The 23,692-nt window shown below is 39.4% G+C and overlaps 1 protein-coding gene across 6 annotated transcripts in view; it reads left to right on the forward strand.

The window, feature by feature from the left end:
• Window positions 1-23,692, forward strand: part of scn1laa (sodium channel, voltage-gated, type I-like, alpha) — a 176,456-nt gene that overhangs the window by 145,952 nt on the left and 6,812 nt on the right. For all 6 annotated transcript variants that reach the window (XM_059647325.1, XM_059647329.1, XM_059647324.1 and 3 more), the window contains exons 23-25: window positions 8,677-8,730; window positions 13,853-13,994; window positions 20,069-20,169. In XM_059647325.1, coding sequence (XP_059503308.1) covers window positions 8,677-8,730; window positions 13,853-13,994; window positions 20,069-20,169 — 297 coding nt within the window. The remainder of the gene's footprint in view (window positions 1-8,676; window positions 8,731-13,852; window positions 13,995-20,068; window positions 20,170-23,692) is intronic.

The following is a 23,692-nucleotide window of genomic DNA, read 5'->3' on the forward strand; positions in this document are numbered from 1 at the left end:
TCAGCCTCTGCTCAGTAACTTTGCATTGTTGTGTATGCCAAAGCCTGCCTTGGAGGACATTTACTTGAAGATCTGAGGTTGAATGCTCTTGACCGCTGAAGTGTTTCCCCCACTTGGAGGGAACATCCCTGTCTGGTGATTGCTGTGCAGTGTCCATTCATCCATTGTCATAACATCTGTATGGTTTTGCCATGGTACATTGGTGAATTTCTGGAGTGCAGCTTGTAGTTAATATACACTGCTGCAGCTGCGCATCGATGGTGGAGTGAGTGGATGTTTGTGGATGTTGTACTTATCAGGCATGCTACTTCATCCTGGTTGGTGTCAAGCTTCTTTGTGTTGTTGGAGCTACACCCATACAGACAAATAGGGACTATTTCATCACACTCCTGATTTGCACCTTGTAGATGGTGGACACGCTTTAGGGACTCAGGAGGCAAGTTAGTCACCGCATTATTCCTAGCCTCTGACCTGCTCTTGCCACCACTCTTATGTGGCAAATCCAGTTGTTTTTTCTGATCAATGGTAAGTCCCCTAGTGAGGACTCAGTGTTGGTAACACCATTGAATATCAAGGGGCAGTGGTTAGATTGTCTCTTATTGGAGATGGTCATTGCTTGGTATTTGTATGGCAGAGATGATACTTAGTACTTGTCAGCCAAAACCTAGATATTGTCCAGATTTTGTTGTATTTGAACATTGATGGCTTCAGTCTCTGAGAAGTCACAAATGGTGCTGAACATTGTGCAATCGTCAAGGAGCAGCCCTAATTCTGACCTTGTGATGGAGTGATTGTTTATTTTAAATCACTGCAGTGCTATTCACTTGTGAATTACAAACAAGTTTTCCCTTAATAATTTTGAAAATTGCTATTCAAAGGAGTCATAATGGAACATTGTTCAGGTATCTTTAGAGAACTCAACTAACTGGAGCTCAGTTGGATGCTCTCCTGTTCCCGGGTTCAAATCCCACCTGAGCGTATGGCACAAGAATCAAAGGTATTCAGTAACAGGGGCTCGTATAATTGAAGATGCCATCTTTTATGTTAGGCAAAAAAAGGGCATAGCTGCCTACTCAAGTGGATGTAAAAGAACCCCTGTTCCTAGTTAGAAGATGGACAGTGGGGTTCTCCCTGGTGTCTTGTCCAATATTTAGCCCTAGATCAACATTAGACAGAAAACGGGTTATCCAGTCATTATCCAGTCATTATCATATTGCTATTTGTGGAATTTTGGTGTATACATATTTTCTGCTATTTCCTACATGGCAACAGTGATTACTTTTCAGAAGTATTTAATTGGCTGAAAAACATCCCATATTTGAATATATAAAGGCAAACCATTAAAAAAAACTTTCCAATGTATTAAAATTTTGTTTTTAAACCAGCTCAAATAACTGATACACTGACAAGGAAAATTAGCTAGAAGTAAATTTGCTCTGAAATCCTACCTTGCAACCATGGCACACTGCCAGCTTGTTCACTTAGTTAGCAGTAAGATTTCAGCCTATGAATTGGGGAGAGACCCTGGAGCAAATCCATCATTCCCAGCAGCACCCATACTGACTGCTGTTGGAGAGCAGAACACAGCTCAAAGAGGATCAGAGCTTTCCCACAAAAGTAGGTCTCAGAGTTTTCAGGCAAGGAGTATCCTCAAATCGATGGAGGAAGGAGACATGGTCAAAGCTGGATTTACTTGCATAGAAGGAGGGGAAGTAACATCTTTAGAGTGTGCTCCCAACACGTGCAAGGCTCCCCTAAATGGGATGCCTACCTTTGTTTGTGTCAGCCATAAAAATGTACATGCTAATTTCCAAGATAACAAGGTGTAGAGCTGGATGAATACAGCAGGCCAAGCAGCATCAGAGGAGCAGGAAAGCTGATGTTTCGGCTCTAGACCTTTCTTCAGATACTCCAGCGTTGGTAGTTCCTACTATCTCTGATACTAATTTTCACCTGCTATTTCAATTAGAGTTTTAAATAATACTAATCAACCTGCTGAGAGATGTTATGACACACTGTTGGTGTAGGTAGGACTGAAGTCAGGTTTTCTGGCTCAAAAGTAGTGTCACTACCACTGCGTCACAAAAGCCATAAGCGAGCAAGTGCAAGGTTATTGAGATAACAAGGTGCACAGCTGAGTGAGCACAGCAGGCCAAGCAGCATCAGGGGAACAGGAAGGCTGACATTTTAGGTCATTTCTGAAGAAGGGTCTGGACCCAAAACATCAGCTTTCCTCCGATGCTGCTTGGCTTGCTGTGTTCATCCGGCTCTATACCTTGCTATCTCAGATTCTCCAGCATCTGCACTTCCTATTATCTCTTATATCCCTGGCATGTCTCTGGAATATTATTCTAGTGACTTGGCTGTCACTGTTGACATGGGCAGTGTATTAATCAGACTTTTGAATGGGCCTCTTTAATGTTAATGATGACCACTCTCTGCTCCTTCTTGGTAGCTGTAACACTGTATCCTGCACACTGTTCTGTTACCCTGATGCACTTGCATAGTACGATCTGCCTGTAAAGCATGTAAGGTACCTTAGTACATGTGAAAATAATAAATCAAATCAAATCAGTTCAATAGGTTTGCTAACAAATTTAATTGCTATTTTTTTGTTCACTTACATAATGTAGTCAGCGAATATAAGTATGTACCCAGATGGTGTGTTATGATAGTGAGCTTGGGGTTTGCAGGAAGATGATGGGTTAGAAACCTGACCTGTTTAACATGTTCCCCAAAACCCCATCTGGTGGATGGGCAGGGGGAGTGGGATATAAACCAGTCCATTATGTGTTGCAAGTTCTGTCTTTTTTATGGCACTTTGATATTAACTTTGTGGCTCTACTTCCATAAATTGACCAAATGCAGATGTTGACTGGGGATTAGTGATGAGAAATTCAGATTTAAATTACAAATATGACTGAGATTCAGAATTGTGCTTTGGACATGCCATACAGCTTTGAGACAATGAGAGTTTGTTATTGTTTTTATTCACATAATTTATTGGAATGTTTTAACTTACATAAAGGTAGCTGTTACATTTAGAAGCATGACTGTCCAATTCTTTGGCACAAAAAAAACAGATGAAAGCTCTGAGATCAACCATCTATCTTACTGGCTGGAAGAGAGAGCCAAGAGTACATAGAACTATAGTGAATTCAGCAACTGATGTTCCAAGATTTTTTGCCAGATAGCTTCAGAGTATTAAACGTCAATGAAGTGTCTGCAGCACAGCAGCGGGGATAATGTAGTGTTCTTTATTTAATGATTTATCGAAAGGATCATGAAACCATTTTCACTTGCCAGAAATGTTCCTCTGTTCATTTACTCACTGCATAAATTAACTTGTTGGGACACACATGACCTCAGTTAACTCTTCTAACTTCTGAAAACTTAAAGCAAGATTATAGTGACCAGTTTCAGTGAAGAAGATCCATCCAAATAGAATTGTTTCTGTGAGTGTTAGGCACTACAGGTGTTATATAGGACTTATGTGTTTATAGCAGTTTTTAGTAACTCTAAGCCTGATATAATCTCTGAAGATACCCTTACCAAAATTTGTATCATTGATTCATAGAGATGGTTTTTAGCTTTGGTACCTTTTAATTATGAATAGTAGTTAAGTTCCAAGTAATAGACTTCACAATTTTAGCATTTGATTCCTGGAATGTGCTTTTACCAGGTCATACCTTAATGGCCATTATGGGTGTTAATACATTCTTGATGCCTCGATAACGGACATTATGTTTACAATTCCAAAAAATGGATTGCATTCAGAAACGAACAACTGTAGTGGTGTTACTGAGCAAGTAATTTTATTTTGTATTCACCAACTATCCATTCAAATGAATCAAAGTTACTCTATATCAGTTTGACCTTTCAGGTCAGAAATGTAAATTGTGTTAAGCTGAAGGATATATCTGTATGATGTAACCCACATCCTGCCAATCCTGCACCTGAAGATAATACCAGATTTTAGTATTAGTTATTTGTATTGCTATTATCTCTCTTTAACTTTTCTACTGTTAGTTGATGGCAGTGTTTGCTTATTATATCAAATTAATGATGCTAGATTGCTTGAAGGATCTTAACCTTAGGCTGAACAACTTGGAGAACTGTTCAGAATTCAGTAGTGCAGCTAATCGTAAAGTGACTTGCCAAGCTGCAATGTTTATTTCTCTGAGGAATGATGTCTGGTCAATTTCTGAACACTTGTGAAGAGATAAGGGGCAAAATTTAAGAGATCAGAAATGATTTACAAAATAAGATAATAGATACATCAAAGAAATACAGCTTTATAATAATTTAAGGTGTTTATTCTTTATGTAAGCTGCTATGAGCTAAGAGAGTAAAACTAGAAGTTCTTGTGAATTCATAGGTTTTCAACTGATCACAATCTGGGGAGACCTCAGCATGCACCCTCTGGAGAAATGTAGAATTAGTGACAGCAACTTTGGATTTCTGAATTTAATTGTGCATGTGCAGAGTTGCTGTCAATTTAGCTGAAGTACGGATGGCAATGTTGATATTTTTTCCCATCACAATATCTGAACTTGTGAATTAGCTGTGAAAAACAGATTTTCTACCTGTTTTTATTTTAGTTAAGAATGATGAATTTCAAATAGTTAGAGTTAAAATGTTACGACTTGATCTTTGTTTAATGATATCACTTAATCGACATAAACAAGACTAAGAATTAACGCAGGGGTAGTAGGGACTGCAGATGCTGGAGAATCTGAGATAACAAGGTGTAGAGCTGGATTTAAAACAACAGGTCAAGCAGCATCAGAGAAGCAGGAAAGCTGACGTTTCGGGCCTAAACCCTTCATTTCTGAAGAGGGGTCTCGAGCCGAAACATCAGCTTTCCTGCTTCTTTGATGCTGCTTGACCTGTTTTTTTAAATCCAGCTCTACACCTTGTTATCTAAGAATTATCTAAACAGCTTGGTAACACCAACATGGATAGTGCTGTAGATGTTTCAAAATGTTACATTGTGGTCTATGTGCATTAAATCACTCCTTCATAATCGCAGTTCGTTTCAGCATGAGTGATGCAAAAGGTATTGGTGCATTTCAATTGTTTGATGATCTAGCAATTTCAGACAGTTTAAAATCAACTGATTCGGAGATGTTATTACACACTTCTAGGGAAGGTGGATCTTGCACCCAGGTCTCCTCACTCAGAAGTATGAACACTATCACTGTACCACAGGGCCCTATTTAAAGCCAGTGATCAAAAGATAATCTAAGATACGAGCATCATTAAAGAAAAATTATTTCATATGAACAGAATAAAACAGCTGCTATGTAAGACGTCACACTTTTTTTATTTTATACAATAAACTGGAATAGATATTGGTCTACTGTATGGTTGAAATAGCAGGAGATTTTTGAAACTTTGAAAAAGTCAAGTGGCACATACTTCGAGCTGTACTAGAGCCATAATCTTATAAGGGTATGAACAATGTGGCTGTAGTGAGTTGAGTGTCAGAGCTTCAGGCATGATTCTTGATAGGGAGTGGCAAAGTGCTATTTCTTGGGGATTGTAGTTGTTAAATACCTCATTAGCATTGCCAGACACCTCATTAATATTCAGCTGCTAATTTTGCCAAATGCACCAGACAAGATACACATCAAGAAAATCCAACATGAAAATCAGAGCTGACACCTGATGAATTCAGTTTAAATAAAACATTATCCATGGCTACCAGTTAATTGCAACCCTTATCCGTGGACATTGTCAGAGATGGAGATTTACCAGGATGCTGCCTGGACTGGAGGGTGGGTCCTATAAGCAAAGGTGAGGGAGCTAGGAGTTTTCTCCTTGAAGTGAAGAAGGATGAGAGGTGACTTGATAGAGGTGTACAAGATGATGAGATGCATAGATAGAGTGGATAGCGAGAGACTTCTTCCCAGGGCGGAAATGAGTATCATGAGGGGGCATAATTTTAAGGTGATTGGAGGAAGGTATAGGGGAGATATCAGAGGTAGATTCTTTACACAGAGAGTGGTGGGTGTGTGAAATGCACTGCCAGTGGTGGTAGTAGAGTCAGATACATTACGGACATTTAAGTGACACTTGGACATGTGCATGGATGATAGCAAAATAATGGGTACGCCAGTTAGTTTTGATCTTAGAGTAGGATAATAGGTCAGCACAACAATGTGGGCCAAAGGACCTGTGTTGTGCTGTACTCTTCAATGTTCTATATTCTATAGTGATCCGCCATCTGCCAAACTCTCATAACCATCATGGCACCTCTTCAACCCACTGGCAGGCCAAATGGGAGGCACAGACTTGCACTGTTGCGTACACTGGCAATTAACATTGACAGACAAGGCCATTTTGTGCACAAGAACAGGCACCAGATTACAGAGTGGACTATGCTGTATCTCATGCTTATTTGCTCTTTTAAAACTCACTCATTTAACATCTGCTTGTATGCCCATAGCATCTGTGTCTTGCCTTGCTTATTAGTAGTACAGTTGTACAATCAGGCAGATGGTCAGCAGCCCTCAGTCAAGAGGGTGTACATCTTCCAATAAAGCAATGTGCTATGTCAGTCTCACATCTTCTCTAGACTTTGTACAAAACAAGTGCATGTGAAGTATTGTCTCAAAATCTTCGAGGAGTCGAACTTATGGAAAGTGTGTGGAAGCACCCATTAATCAGGGGTACCAGCACCATATGTCTAATGCAGCCTCCAGCACTGACCGAGGGAATTAGCGAGGGCTAATCAACCATTCAGAATAGTCAAAATCCTCTCCTCATAGGGGCTGAGAAACAGATTGTCAGGCAGCTCACTACCCATCTTCACTCTTACAGCCCTATTGTGGGCTGTTTTCCTCCTGGAAAATGAGAGAGAGGCAGATGGAGAAGGAAGTGGGTGAGGAACCCCGTGCGAGTGATTAAACATTGCAGAGGACATGAGGGGTCAGTGGTGTCAGGGCTTGGGGAGGGGAACTGTGAGAGTAGGGGAGTATGGTTGGAGGTTGGCACAGCAGCAGACATAGAGTGAGTGTAAGTTGTCAGAGAGAAATTTTTGGCACTTACACTGACACACTGGGGAAGGTCGTTGATCTTCCCAGAGGGCTGTGAATTCCTCCAGACCACTGAGACTGCACTGACACATGGAAACCACAGACCATACTGGCATCATCTGATGCCATAGTCTCCACTGCTAGTACTGAGGAAAAAGGAAGTCCCACCACCTCCAGGCCCCTGCCCACAAAGGAGGGTATGATAGATGCTTTGAGGGTTAAAAGAGCAGATTGTTTGTCTCTAATTTTCATGAAGATGTTAAAAATACTAACTTGTGCTTGTAGACATGCTTACCAAGTCGGTGCATATGATTGTAGACATTTCATCACCCCATTAGGTAACATTGTCAGTGTGCCTCGAGTGAAGTGTGGGTGTTCTGTTCTGCTTGTTACTTACATGCCAAAGTTTGTTGGGGTGGTTGGTATCACTTCCGGTTCTGTTTTTCAGTGATTTGTATATCGTGTCCAGTGCAATGTGTTTGATGGAGTTCCAGTTGGAATACCAGGCCTTCAGGAATTCCCTGGCATGTCTCTTTTTGGCTTTTGTTATTGTGGATGTATTGTTCCGTCAAATTCGTGTCTTTCTTTGTCTGTGTGTATTGAGACCAGCAAGAATTGGGCATGCCTCTTGGTGGCTAATTGTTGTTTGTGTACACTTATTGTCAGTTTACTTCCAGTTTGGCCTATGTAATGTTCCTCACAGTCCTTGCAACATGTTTTGTATGTTATATTAGTCGTATTGGTTGTGGGTATGGGATCCTTTAGGCTCATCCGTATCTGTCGCAGGGTGGTTGTTGATCTGTGGGCCACCCAGATACCTAGGGGTCTGAGTAATCTTGTGGTCGTCTCTGATGTGCAGTAGGGTGACTAGTGTGTCTGACTGTGTTATGTCTTCTTCTGGTCACCTAGTCACCCTACCACATCAGAGACATATTAGAGATGACCACAAGACTACTCAGACCCCTAGGTATCCGGGTGGCCCACAGACCACAACCACCCTGCGACAGCTACTGACGAACGTAAAGGATCCCATACCCACAACCAATACGACTAATGTAATATACAAAACACTATGCAAGGACTGTGAGGAACATTACATAGGCCAAACTGGAAGTAAACTGACAATAAGGCTACACGAACACCAACTAGCCACCAAGAGGCATGCCCAATTCTCACTGGTCTCAATACACGCAAAGAAAAACACGAATTTGACTGGGGCAACACATCCACAATAACAAAAGCCAAACAGAGACATGCCAGGGAATTTCTGGAGGCCTGGCATTCCAGTCGGAACTCCAATAACAAACATATTGAACTGGACCCAATATACAAACCACTGAAAAACAGAACCAGAAGTGATGCCAACCACCCCAGAAAACCGAGGCATATCAAGAACACGCAAGACAGAACACCAACACTTCATTGAAGACGCACTGACAATGTTACCTAGCAGGGTGACGAAGCATCTGCAGTCAAACACACTGGCTCAGCAAAAAAGTCTACAACCTCATCCACAACCTGAGCGACAAATCTTCTCAAAAACTTTAAATGCTAACTTGCATCAAGGACACAATTTTTCTTGCTATATTTATAATTTTAGATTAGGTAATGATGCCTTTTTATGTTATTTATTTAGGCAACATTTAAAGGATGGATGGAGATCATGTTTGCAGCTGTTGATTCAAGAGGTGTAAGTATGCATTTGATGGTTTAATTTGTAGATTTTCACTTTACAAGCTCAAATGAACAACAGCAAACATTGACTCTTTAATTTAATGCCATTTGTGGATATTGCTGCAATTATCATTAAACCATGCTGTTGCACATTAATGAAAAAGACACCAGGTTATAGCTGTTCACAAATACTGGGAAATAATTTCCAGTGTTAATGATTAAGTTAAAAGGTTAGTGGTTGTAGCATTTATTTTACTATGTAACACGTAAGAATCGCCATTGTGTTATTATGTTTTTTTAACAAATAATGCGAATATTTTGACTATCTTTTAAAATAAACATTTGGTGTTGCTTTAAATATTAATACATCTGGACATGTGGAAGATTGCTTGAAATTTACATTGCAACTATGTTGGTGAGGCATATTTGTCCTTGTAGAAAATTACTAGGAGCAAAGAGTGATATATTCCAAGTAACTGGGACACAGAGGACTTGGTTCCATGCAATAACAGACTTTATTTTCCAAAGTAATTAATAATGTGGTCACCGAACCTTAACTGTGTATATGATCTAAATGGGATGCTCCGCATTACAATTTGCTATAGAACCATGCCTCAGAAGAGGTCAGTACCCTGAGGAAGGGAGAGCAGGGAAGAAGTTACCATTTGAATAACCACTGTAAACATGTTTCACTTGGTGTTCTGTCAATTTCAAACTTCTGAGAGCATTGTTGCTTGACGCTTCTGTAATTTCAAGCACCCCGTTTTCGGATAAAGGGTTTGCAAGTCATGGTCTGACTGCATCTGTCCCTGTTGAGGAAGGAAGCAGATAAAGTTGGTGGTGCTTTCCAGTCTGAATGATTTTATCAGGCAGCCCAACAAGTCTCAAGCTGCAGAGATAATGGGAACTGCAGATGCCAAGATAACAAAGTGTGGAGCTGGATGGATACAGCAGGCCAAGCAGCATCTTAGGAGCACAAAAGCTGACGTTTCGGGCCTAGACCTTTCATCAGAAAAGGGGGATGGGGAGAGGATTCTGAAATAAATAGGGAGAGAGGGGGAGGTGGACCGAAGATGGATAGAGGACAAGACAGGTGGAGAGGAGAGTATAGGTGGGGAGGTAGGGAGGAGATAGGTCAGTCTGGGGAGGACGGACAGATCAAGGGGGCGGGATGAGTTTAGTAGGTAGGAAATGGAGGTGTGACGAGGTGGGAGGAGGGGATAGGTAAGAGGAGGAACAGGTTAGGGAGGCGGGGATGAGCTGGGCTGGTTTTGGGATGCAGTGGGGGGAGGGGAGATTTTGAAGCTGGTGAAATCCACATTGATGCCATTGGGCTGCAGGGTTCCCAAGCTGAATATGAGTTGCTGTTCCTGCAACCTTCGGGTGACATCATTATGGCAGTGCAGGAGGCCTATGATGGACATGTTGTCTAAGGAATGGGAGGGGCAGTTAAAATGGATGAGTCATATGTGAATCCTAAATAATAAATGAAGATATCACCAAACCACTATCAGAAATATGTGATAGAAATGCTTTTTATGTCTGAAATTCACTTCATTCTGGGTAGTTGTTGTACGAACCATAGGTTTTCAATCAGTTACTCAAAAATTAACATTTTTTAAAAAGAACTAACTGGCTGATCATGTGAAATGAATAAAATGTAATAAAGATTGATACTTATATATAGTTAAAATGTGTGATCAATGTGACTGTCAAGAATATTGAATGCTAAATCCTTTGTGTACATTACAGACAGCCTGACATACAATGTGCATCAAGTAGGATAGTCATGCAAGAAAATGCCATTTTGTCAGGCTGAATATATCATCTACCTCATTTTATTGTGCTGTTTGTTTCCTTCTGTGAATGAAACTATGATAAGTTTATTTTAAAAATTCAGGTGTGATCAGGAACTTTTCAATATTGGGTAGGAAAGAACTAAATCCATGTACTCTGCTGCATAGTATTATCATCAAGTGACAAAAGATAAATGTTGCCATCTTCACTTTCCCACCATGAGAAAATTTGTGGATGGATCTTGTATTGGTGAACTCCATAGACATATTGCTATCGAACATTGGTTTCCAATTTTTCAGTTGGATGCTCACAGCATCCCTGCCTTACATTGCCTTTCCTTGTCTTTTTGTACTTTACTGCCTCAACCATAGATACAAAGCTCATGTTATTTCTGTCTTGCCTTACCTTTTAACACAGATACCAACAAAGGGAAGCTTGTCATGGTTGACAGCAGCTCACAGTCAAAGGGGATAGCTATTGTTCAGAGGCCCAAGCAAAGTATGTCAAGGGCAACCTCCATTACTAGTTCAGGAGCTTGGACATGGTCAGTCTGCTGCTTAGAGAGGTAACATTCAGGATGGCCTCCACATAAGGGTCAGGACTTGAACGTCAGAAAACCCACCACCAATTTTGAGTCTTTATGCTATATTGGGGGCTGCTTTCCTCCGAAACCATGTGGCACCGGTATTTCTTCTGGCGCACATGTCTCAAGTGAGTGAGTGAGTAGATAACACAGGCAGCATCTACAGTTAGTGGTGTCAGCGATTGGAGAGGGTGACAGCGAATGAGGCAAAGTGTTGCATGCAGTAGTGATCATAGTAGGCCTTTGTGGAAGGTGGGTACAGTTGCAGAAGTCGATTGAGTGTGAGGTATCAGAGAGAAGATGGTGGCACTTAACACTGACAGAGTGGAGAAGTTCATTAACCTTCTTCCTACAGCACAGTGTGTTTCTCCAGATAGCCAAGACTGCTTTAACCCAGTGGCAACTGCAGATCAGACTGGTACAGTATTGTGCACTCTCCCCACTACAGATGCTAGGGGAGGAGGATGTCCTGCATTACACTGCCCAGTCCAACAGGTACTCCAGCCCCTGTTGCCTGGGGTAAATGTCAGCAATCAAACAACTCAGCTCCTAATTGACTGTGCTCCACCGGCTGCACCACATGTGAACTTCAGACATCACAGGTTTCTAAAGATGATGCTGGCACTTGGGAAGTGGGTGAATTCTGTGAAAGCGGCGAGTTGTTACAGGAATTGTGGGTAGTAAGTTAAGACCAGAATTGGATGTCAAGGATGCTGGTAGGGGCAGTATAGATAACTAATAAAGGCATGTTTGAGCAGAAATCCATCCAAAAAAAACACTGGATATGTTAGGTCTTAGCCAATAAAATCCAAAATTCAGCCCATTTATTTTCAGCCTAAACTATTCTCTCTCAAATTTCTCCTTTTTTGAGAGGCTGTTTGAAGCTTAATATTTTTACCATGTTTTTAGCCTAATCTGTTGTAATGCCACCTCTTTTGTTCTTGTTGTTAATTTGTTATTGTGTGATTATGTCACATAACTATCTTGGCTGGTATTTTCTTAGCCCTTCTGCATAGTGAGCATTGAAGAGAGCTTTGAGAATATATAGGAAGAGTGGAAAAATATGATTATCCATGTTGCAAAAAGAAATTCCAATTTTTTTGCTGAAGGTTTCAACAAAGAGTTCCTAATATGACTAATGTGTAGTGACGACCTGCCTTCTGTGTATTTGCATCTCTCATTAGCTTATCTTGCCTCATTTGCATGCTGTTCACAATTCTCCCATGCGCTGCTGAGAAACTAGAAGGTGTTAACTTGCAGCATGAAAATCAGTGCAGTTACCTGGTGACTCCAGCTCTGCACTTGTGTCTCTATATCTCAATGGTGCCATCCACACATCAACATCTCATTGCATGGAAGCTTCATGGACAACAACAGCTCCTGCCTTTACAGAGAAATCAGCATCAACAAAATATCAGACTCACCACATCATCATGGCTGGTAACAGACTGACTCAATACATCTCACTGCTGCACTTTAGAGCTCATGAATACTTTGCGCTGCAATGTTCCAGCCAGGCAGCTCTGCACAGGGACACACACCTATCTTGTGCATCTGCACAGGATACATGTTATAGCTCTTATGCTTGCTTTTTCAGAACACATTATCTCGTTCTTAGTTAGAAGTTCACAGCATCTATGGTTTGCTTTACCTTTTTCAATGAGAATTTATAGGATTGTACCATCTCTGTTTTCCCTTGCTCTTTAGCACAGCAAACCAAATTGCAAAAAATTATTGACCTTTGTTCTGGTGCTGATGGCCATTTCATTGGTATGTGTAATGGCAATATCTGAGGACACCATGTATCTAGACAGGCTGGGTCTGGCAACATGCCTCCTTCGAGGGCCCATAGGAACGAGGATAACCCTTCTCTCCTCTGCCTATCCACCAACACCTCCAGATCCCTTTCTCCAAAGTGATGTGCCAGTTTGCCTTTTTCGGACATGACCTCTCCCACAATTATCAAGGACTAGAGTGTGAAGGCTTGTTCTTGATAGGCAGTGTTTGTAAGCGACTCAAAGCCTGAGGGGTGTGCAGAGTAGTTTAAAGGCCAGTAAGAAAAAAGCTGGTATTCAAATATCTTGTCAGTAGCATGAATGTGGACAGACAATGGCAGTGGTAAGCACATCCACCTCAGCTGCCACATGGTGCACGAGAAGGGTGCTATTAGAGGCCAGATGAACAATTAATACTTTTTGAAAACCTATATATTAAGTTAACTAAGTTTTTTTTTAATCTGTCCTTTCTGTTATTTCTTCATAGAATTCATCGAGGATGGTCAAACAATGTTTTAGAAATATATACCAGTTATGATAGCTCTGATTGTGAAGTTCATGTCAAGTAATCATTGTTCAACCACTACCTCATTGAAATAACATGAAGTAGCCCAAACTGGGCTTTTGCGGAACAGCACTTGGCACATGAATGCTTTTGGATAGAGTGGTAGTCCTGAGAATAGCATTTTATAAAGCTATATTGCCCAAAGTCATGTCCGTCAATCTCTTTCTGTTATTTCAAATTAAATTTGTATTAAGACTCTATGATTTTAAGGGTTCTGAATTTAATTGGTCTGTTTTCCTGCTGACTATTTATTGTCGGCTATGGACACTACTGTTGACTATATTGCCACTGTAATGTTAGGTACTTTACTTATAAATATGATATCAATATGAATATCAAATTAGTACAGAGCAAAATGTATTCAGCATTTATTTTCAGTATTTCAAAGCTCTTTTCCCTAAATTATATCTTTCTTTAGGTGAAGGAGCAGCCTGACTATGAATGCAATCTGTACATGTACTTTTATTTTGTCATCTTCATCATCTTTGGATCTTTCTTCACTCTAAATCTATTTATTGGTGTTATTATTGACAACTTCAATCAACAGAAGAAAAAGATAAGTATTTTGCTAAAGGAAAAATTGATGTAATCAGTCTGCCATGGAGTGGTACTTGTGACCTTGATACTGTGTTTATAAGATGCCAGTAGAATTAAGGTTTTGTGCAGAATTCCCTGCAGGTCAAATGTCTTTTTTTTTGCATGGACAAATTCACTTGTGGAATATTTTCCTTTTCTAAAAAAGAATTGTGGCATGATACCGTGGGCAGGATTTTTATCCAGGTTTTAGGATCCTATGCCAGCCTAAGTAGGGAGTCAGTAGCCCTCTGTTGGTGGGGAGTAAACACTACATGTCTCAACTTCCATCAAATTGGCCAATTAATAGTCAGAGAACAGGCTTGTTCTCTAACCGAGGAAAGTAGAAGGGTTTTCAGTACTATAGAAACAGTAGCAAGTCTTTCAACTTGAAAGCAACAAGTGAGTGAGAGCGTGCCCCAAATGGAGAACATCTATCCAAGACGTTTAGATTTAAAATTAAAAGAAAGACCTCTTGAGTGAGTCACCGTTGTGAGAGAGACCATTACACTGGCTGACTTGTGGCAACTGCTGAAACAGGCCTCCTCCAAATAACTGCACTGTCCCTTACAACCTGTGGGGACCTACAGGCTGACATTCATATAGCCTCTGACAATGGGTCTTTGCAGAGTTTAGTTAACTACCCAGTGCTTGTGGGAAAGAGTTCCAAAGGGCAAAGTGCTGAGAAATGGGATGTGAATAAATAGGTGCTTGATGACCAGTATGGACATAATGGGTCAAAGGGCCTCTCTCCATGCTGCAGTACCCTATGAATCTCCCCTAGGGATAGGATGGAGCCAGACAGCCAACGTGCCAGCTAACGGAACGAAATCGTGCATCTGCCCACCTCTAATCCCACCACTGAAGATACTAAAATTCAACCTCCTATTTCTGGTCATTTTGACACATTTAATCATGTAATAATCCCGGAAACAAAAACACAAATTGCTGGGGAAACTCAGCACTTTTTTTCTTGTAGCTATCAATTCTGAGGAAGGGTTGCTGCTTTCTCCGCACAGATGCTGCCAGACCTGCTGAGTTTCTCCAGCATTTTCTGTCTATGTTTCCGATCTCCAGCATCCATATTTCTTCATTTTGTATTAATGGAATAAATCTGTATTTCTTTCAAGTAGTCAATCAAATTTGTTAACCATGAATGGCAGAAACCTGACAATCAAATTGAATCTACAGTCACATTAGCATTCACACTTAACAGGCAACTTTATTTTCTATATTTCTCAATTTATTCTAACTTTATGAATATTCTTTTCTCACCTCTGCATTAAACTTTTTGTTATAGCTTGAGCTACCTTTATGAGTAATAACTGTGGAACATAATTTTCATATTCTTATTAGATACTCAACTCTTCTGCTTTTCTCGGAACAGTCTTTATCATTGTTTTTCTGTTCTTTGATTCTGTGCTTCTATGATTCTGAGCTGTATATATTGGTGTACTGTTCTGCATATTGGATTCTCACTTGTGTCCCTCATTACCTATTTTCTCTTTTTTCCTATTTATTTTATATCCTATGTAACTTCTGCACTCCTTGAATCTGATTCCGCATTTATCTCTCTGTTTTTCCTTTCTGCGATTGACTTTGTAATCTATCAAATTGTGTCTCTTAAGTGGGTGATTTGCATCCAAAACAGGCACAATGGCAACTGAATAACTGCTGCACATTCATGCCTTAGGCTTATGTTAAGACCCTTGCCATATTTGAACTGTGCATGTAAAATGTATACTCCATTGCAACTTTCTTGGTCTGGAGGGCCACCCACGTTCTGTCAGCTACCATAGGAATGGAGGAGTAATTATCCCAAGGGAGGACATTAAGCCAGCAGTGGGCTAGAACTTTCTGTAGTTGCACGTGTATGGGGGTACAAAAAAAGGACTGTGACCCCAATTGGTGCGATTGTGCCTGGGACAAATGGGAAGATCACTCATTTGAAACTGAAAATTCTAATCAGTGTCCTACAGTGTCACCGGTATCTGAATTGCATATTTAAGTAGCCTTGTGTCTGTTTATGGATAGGTTGCTCGGTCTTTGTTTTGCTGCCATAAAGTGCTTCGGGCAATCTTGGGCATAAATAGGATGACCAAGGTGCCTTCAACCTCTGTCCCTAATTTTTAACCACTGAAATAGCAAAATTTCCAGGCCAGAGATTTCCCCTGTGGGTCTTTATCTCTCATTTTTTTGACCTGATCCTGTTTTGTGCTATGTGATTTTACCTTTTTTGTTTTTGACTGTTGTTCTATATTACTAGCCTTTGTTTTATTTTTCTCTTTCTGTGATCACTGGTTCTTATTTCTTCACCTGTGTATCTGACTTTGTTTTTCATTTTCCTTCTCATATGAATCTGATCCTTAAATTTGAACCCAGTTCTCTCCTGATAGTCTGGCTATTTGTTGTTTTCTAGTTTTCTGTGAACTAAATCCTCATTCAGTCTTGGACCAATGTTCTCCATTCTGTTTAACTGATTCACAGTTCTTTTAATGCAATTCCTTGTTCTGTGTGGCTTGCTCTGTTCACTTTTCTCTGTCTCGTTTACCTGATCTACTATTCTCTCTTCTGTTTCGTGTTTTGTTTAGTTTTTTCTCCTGTCTTTCCAATTCTGTGTTCTTTGTGGCCGAACAACAGTGACTGATTGCAGAATTAAGGGCAGTAACAGCAGGGAGAAGAGCTATTGACGAGGTTAGCAACCACAAATAACTCAAACACTATGAAGCTGACAAATTCATTACATTGAATAGTGTGATGTACTGAATAAGGCCCACTTCATTCCTGCAAGTTTATTTTGATTGGCTCTCAAATACTGTATTACAACAAGGGTCTTCTGTATCTATTCCAGCTTCAGTACTTACTTTTGCAATGTTGTAGAGAAATGTTATAAAACTTAAATAAAAGGCATATACTCAATTAGAAAACATTTCTTAATTTACAAGATTCAAATTCTGCTGTATCATTTGGGGAGGCCTCTTGTAGACAGTGCACTGACATTCTAGTATCTCTGGCACTAGATTCAAAACCTCGACACAATTTCAGGTGGTTGTATTCAAAACAGACAATAATCATGGCTTGATTCTCATGATGCATTTTTCATCATTACCACGTAGGCAATGCAGGCTGGTAGAAAATTAAACGGACACACATTGACAAAACCATTGTGGTGTGTAATTTTTGTATGGGGACAAAACTAAAATCTGGGAACTTTTTTTAAAAAAGGTGGCTGATATACCAAGAACATGAAGGTAGAATGTTGTAGTAAGTAGGAAAAATGACCGAGAGGAATATTCTGAGATCAGGTTTGGAGGTCTTTCTGATCAAAACTTATTTTAATATTTAGGATAAAGAAGTTTGATATTAACTGGTTAAATTTTCATAAAACTGGAATCTAAGGAAACTAACCAATGACTCAAATTTTGTTATGTAAAATACGCAATGGACAGGACAATGGCTCCTTTGTGGATATCTGTGGATAGACTATTGCATATATTAAGAAACAGCGGTTGTAGCTTTGTGTGAAATGAAAACAAGTTAGCTTTGACATTAAGTCAATTCATGTGGCAAACAGAAGAAAAATTAGATCCAGAGTGCATAATAGCATCCTCATCAAATATATAAATAATGGGTTGAAAAGTGGTCCTGGAATAGTAATGAATTTCCGATAAGTAGTTTTAGAAAGTATCCATCAACCCATAGCAAGCTTTAAAAAGTTTTAAGCGCTTGCACATTTCCCATTCTTTTTTACTTAAGAAGCCAGTCACATCAGCTGTGGCATACTGCTTAAGGAAAATATGTACACTTTAAAATACGGAAAATGAAACAATATCTTCCTACTGTTGTGATTCAAGGAAAGCTGACTCTCAGGTGCCAGAAAATAATTATTTTGCTCCAGAATTTTGAATATCTAACCTGTCAGATTCTAAAAGCAAGTGCAATCAGTAACAAATTTCAACAGTAACTAAACCTTTTTATGCACAAAAATATTGTGCTAGGTTGCTCAAGGGTATTACCAGAGAAGACACAACAAACTCACATTGTTGTCATAGAGCCATTGCAGCACAGAAGAAGGCTATTTAGCCCATTGAGTCCATGCTGGTTGTGGTTGAAACAATCCTGTTTTGAAACCTTGGCCAGAGCTGGCTGTCAGACAATCTGCACAGTAACAGTGTGTGTAGGGAGCATGAATCAAGCAACAGTACATCCAGGGTGAATTTTGCTTGTCTTATGTTTCTTTTTTATACTGAAGATATGGGTATTTTGATTTTTTTAAAAATTATCTCTTGCCACCCAATTACACATTTATAAGCAGACTTCAAAATAGTGGGTCACTGTTCAAACTCAAAACAAGTTTATTTGATTTGATGTATGACATGAGTTGCAGGTACATGACACAATTTTCAAATGATAGCAGACAATACCATGAATACTCCGCTCAATGGTGTTTGCCGTGGAGTGATCTGATTAATGGTGGCCGCTCCCAAACATAACAAACACAAATGATCTTACTCATTGCAGGTCGCTCACTACAAATTCCATTCTCCCATCAAGTTTGACTTTTGGTTCAGCTTTACTGTGTGGACAGCTATTGATTCCCACATTCCCTACTTAAAGCTCTTGGTAGGTGATGTAGTCTTTCTGCCCACTGTCTAATCTTTTTGTCCACAGTTCTCTAATTTGAAATCAGCTTTTTTACTTGTCCCTAATGTTGGGACCAAATGAGAGAAACCAGCCTACACCTACTGGGTTGGAGACCCGTCTTTCATTCTTTCAAGAGACAGCCTCCAAAATGGCCATTTCTGCAGTTACTATCTGATTAAGGATAGCAGGCAAGATCTGATACTTCTGGCACAATTGAAGCAGCCACAACTCTACAGCCTCAGTAGCTGCAGTAGGAGAAGTGAGCATTGCTGAGGCAGGACAGAGAACATGAAGTGCCTTGGGGCACATAATTCTAAATGGAAATACCACAGGAGCCAAACCAGCACATTTAGTGAAGTAGGAGGGAGGTTGCAGCCTACTGCAGGGTGGCTGCCTACATGGAGCTGGTGCTCTCCACACATCATGAAGAGCTGCTCCACCAGCAGCAAAATAAATCCATTGAGGAACATTTGCTCCTAACCAGGGCCTTAATTATCTAAATTGACGGCCTGCCTCCATGTAGTATTCATGCAATTCGCAGGTCGTGCTGGAAAATGTCCCCAGAGGTAGGAAAGCATCAGAAAGTCGTCCCAACATGGCTATCTCACCTTGATTTCCCTCCAGTCTCTGCTTTGCTACTTCCAAGCCCATCGTTATGGAGCTGGAAAAATTCAGTTCAGTGTTTCTTGCTAAGTAGCATGTCATTTAAATTACTGAATCGTTTGGTGTTAGGAGAGGTTAAAATTTACTAAAAATAGGCACAATACGGAAGGAGGAAAAAGATTCAAAGTGTTCATTAAAACTCAGGTGAAGATCTCAATTTTAATAGATTCACTTAGAGTTAAATTGCTTAAATTAATTATACAGTTCCTGGTCTTAAAAGTCTGTTCTTAATGTTAATTCCTCATCCCTTGAAGAATTTTCTTTGGTTGCTTATGTTATTGGCTTAATTAACACAAGATGAAACTTAGAAACCACAAATTAACATATTAAGAAGTGTGATACATAAATTAAGTAGTTCAAATGTGCTGGATAGTAAGTGTTCAATTAAATTATAGAATTATAGCTTTTAATTGTGTTTTGTTGTATTTTATTTATATTAATAAATTTGTGAAAGGACAAATAAGCATTTTATCTTTTTGAATGTAATTGAAAAAGCATGGAGGCAGATGTAATATTATTTCTGAATATATCATAAAGGTAATTGTAAATACACACTTAAAATAGATATGTGAATTAGTAAATTAATATAATTCTATAAGTTCTGTCATTTACCTTTACAATTCATATGATCTCACATTTGTTGGTATAAAAGTGATGAGTGTATTTCATCAAAATCTCTTTGAATGTTGTAAAATTGGTGAACAATTTTCTATGTATGTGATTATAACCAGTCTGTTTTTGACACTTTACTTAGGAGGTCAAGATATTTTCATGACTGAAGAACAGAAGAAATATTACAATGCTATGAAAAAACTTGGCTCCAAGAAACCGCAGAAACCAATACCGAGGCCCTTGGTAAGAGCTATTAGTTTAACATTACAGAAGTAGCATACCAAGTAAACAAGTTTCAATACACTTAGTATAATGTTCAAATAAAAACCACACTGAAGATTAAAAAAACATTAATGATGGGTCTTCTACTGTAGTGGTTAACCATGGAGTGGAGTTCAATGAAAATATCTAATAAAATAGTTGTAGAAATTCATGGGTTTAGTCCTTTAATGTGGTTATTGAGTTAGCAATATTCATTGGAATGGAACCTACAAAGAATTGATGTCAGAGATTTAGACAATTAATAAACGTATAGAACAAAGAAAATTACATTACAGGAACAGGCCCTTCACCCCTCCAAGCCTGCACCGACATGCTGCCCAAAGCAATTAAAACCCCCTACCCTTCCAGGGACCATATCCCTTGATTCCCATCCTATTCATGTGTTTATTAAGATGCTCTTTAAAAGTCAGCATAGTATCTTTTTTCTATTACCTCCCCTAGCAGCAAATTCCAGACACCCATCACCCTCTGTGTAAAAGGTTAAAAAGCCAGTAGTCATCTTTTTTTGGAGATAGTAAGAACTGACGATGCTGAAGTCAGAGATAATACAGTGTGGAGCTGGAGGAACACAGCAGGCCAGGCAGCATCAGAGGAGCAGGAAAGCCGACATTTTGGGTCAGGGCCCTTCTGCGAAGCTCCCATTTCTGAAGAAGGGTCCTGACACGAAACATTAGCTTTCCTGCTCCTCTGATGCTCTCTGGCCTGCTGTGTTCCTCCAGTCCTGCACTGAGCCATCTTTTTTGCTCTTGATTACTAGATGGGTGTGAAATTGACACAAAAATAATTGAAAATTATTCTGTTTCTTATTTCCTCTTTTATGACTCTCGTTTTCTGACATGAACAAAGCAAGTGATATTGGATTGCAATATCACTTATTGCAAAATCTTCTGTGGTATGACACTGAAGGGAAAAATGCACTGCTAATCAAACCCCACTATTCCATGAGTTGTACCAAAAGTGTAAATGTCTTATTTAGTCACCAAAATGGTGAAAAGAAATGAAATATCCACAAAGCTCCTTTAATGAGCTAAAAACTCACTTATTTTAAGCAGGATTTACTCTTTAAACAGGCGGCAATGATTATTTACAGTTACTATTCAAAGTTAAATGATATCCTATTAATCCCAAACACACACAGACACACACTCATACGCAGACATGATAACTCTGTAGAGTTTCATGGGTTTGGAATGATCAAAAAGGATCAACACCTCTGTAGCCATAGATTAAAAAGATGTAATTGATTGACTTCTCGCAAGACCTTTGATCCCTTGTCAACAAGATCAATTTACTGGAAGTCAAAGAGAGACGGAAGATCTTCAGAGCAGATTTCAGATTCAGAGAAAACAGGTAGAAGTCCTGCTATTTGAAACCTTCAGGTCCAGTTCAGTGACCGAGAGAGAGAGAACATTTAGCTGCTTTTGCTTTAAAGCTTGTGTCTTATTGACGAAGAGAGGGAGCTGTTTCTGCTGCGAGTATCCTCAACAACTTAGATCTTAGGCCTGTGAAAATGCACACCAAGCTGACCCCAAATGATGTTGCTGGGTAACAAATAACATAGATCCAATGCTTTTCCCTTTAAGCTTTGCTTATCTCTTTCTCCAATGTCAAAACTTGACATTTTGTGAACACTAGGTAAACGTCAGTGCTGTTTGACTATAAGGATATATGCATGTATTCCAAATACCCGTTTAATACATTGTTAATGAGATTTCATGAATTTTCCAGTCAACATTAAAATTCTGCTCACCAAATTATTTCAACGATGGAGCGAGCAACTCATTTATCTTAATTGTGAGTTGTATGTAGTATTATGTTAACAGTTTCAGTATTAGCACTGAATGGAAGAAGCCTATCTAGCCACATAATTTCTGCCATAGAATACTATAGGCGACAAATACCAATGAATGTAAAATTTATAATGAAGACCTGTAAACTACAACAATCCTTCATTTAACAGTCCTAAAGTGTTTTTTTAATGGAATGCTGAACGAGAAGCAGGATTGGCAGACAAAGATTCATGATGACAGTGGACAATGTTACATATTAAAAGAAATCATAGCGTAGAGACAATCACTAGTTTTCTTCTATTTTTCTCATTTTTCATTTAGAACTGTGAGTTAAAATTAAAAATTAAACATTGAAAAGCAGCTTGATTTTAAAAAAGGAGAGAACAAAAGACAGACATCGGCTGTTGGGAACTAGCCTAGAAAGATAATGCAGGTTAATTACTGCTTTAAGGACAATGTAGATGATTTCGCACTGAGATGTTGCTGTGCTGAGGACTAGCAGATGGTTGGACGTGGAATTAGTTAATCAAAGGCAGACCAGCGCTGGCCAGCTAACCACACAGAATGTTGAAAAAAGAAAGAGTGATCTATTTCTGACTGGGATTTGGGCATGGGGCAGTTTGTTTGATTGATTTCCTTCCCTAAAGGACGTTAGTGAACCAGATGGATTTTTACCACAACCACAGTGGATACATGATCACCATGGTTTAGTTTTGTTTATTCCGGACTTCCGTTGAATTTAAATTTAACCACCTTCAATGGTGGGATTTTTAATCTATGTCCGCAGAAAATTATATTGGAGATCTGGAACACTAGTCCAATGATATTACCACTGAGCCAAGACCTCTCCTGAGGGGGAATAGCATACCACTATCACAGTCGCTTAGAATATGTTTTATGAATTTGACAAGAACTGTTTCGGTAGAGTGGCAAGGTTAGAAATCTGATTGGAAGGATTCAAGCATGCAGTTCCAGGAAAAATAGATACAAATTTGGGATGCTTGAACATGTTCAATAACCTTGTCAAGGAAAGCGGTGTTAGACATGGGGTGGTAGCTGCAAGGATGGCGAGACTAAAGATTTTTTTTTGAGTTGATGAAGATATGAGGGAGAAAGAAGAAATGCTTGAAGAGTGAGTATTGTTAAAAATTATCAGCTGACATGAAAACTATGGAAGGAAGTTGAGTAGGAATGACATTGGGGGAGAAATAGTTATATCCCATGGACAAGATGAGTTTCGAAATGTTGTGGGGGAGAACTGAAGAAAGTTGAGTCAAGAGTTAGTCTGGGGCATGTGTTTGAAGAAGTTTAGATGGCGAGCTATGTAAGGGAGGGATTTGGTGGAGAAGACAATTCAACCTTTGTGGCAAAGAATTCCACAAGCTGCTCGTACATATTGTTGGAGGTAAGGTGAAGTGAACTGGGAAAATTGGTTTAAAACACAGAGTGCTGTAGAGAGTAGAATTCAGGAGTTACCATTGAGTTCCAAGTTGATTCGGGAGCAAATTAATAATAGCTGATGAAGTGTTTTTGTGAGAAGAACCAAAGTCTGGACAGTTGGAATTTTGCAGTTGTAAACAAATTGGGAGAGAGTTTGCTTCCAAAGACAACAAACACAATTAAGAGAGACAACATTGTCTAATTTGCCACTGGATTTTGACCAGTATTAATAAGAAATATTTTCTCCAACAATT

Source organism: Stegostoma tigrinum, chromosome 7 (assembly GCF_030684315.1).
Source record: "Stegostoma tigrinum isolate sSteTig4 chromosome 7, sSteTig4.hap1, whole genome shotgun sequence".
Lineage (NCBI taxonomy): Eukaryota > Metazoa > Chordata > Chondrichthyes > Orectolobiformes > Stegostomatidae > Stegostoma > Stegostoma tigrinum.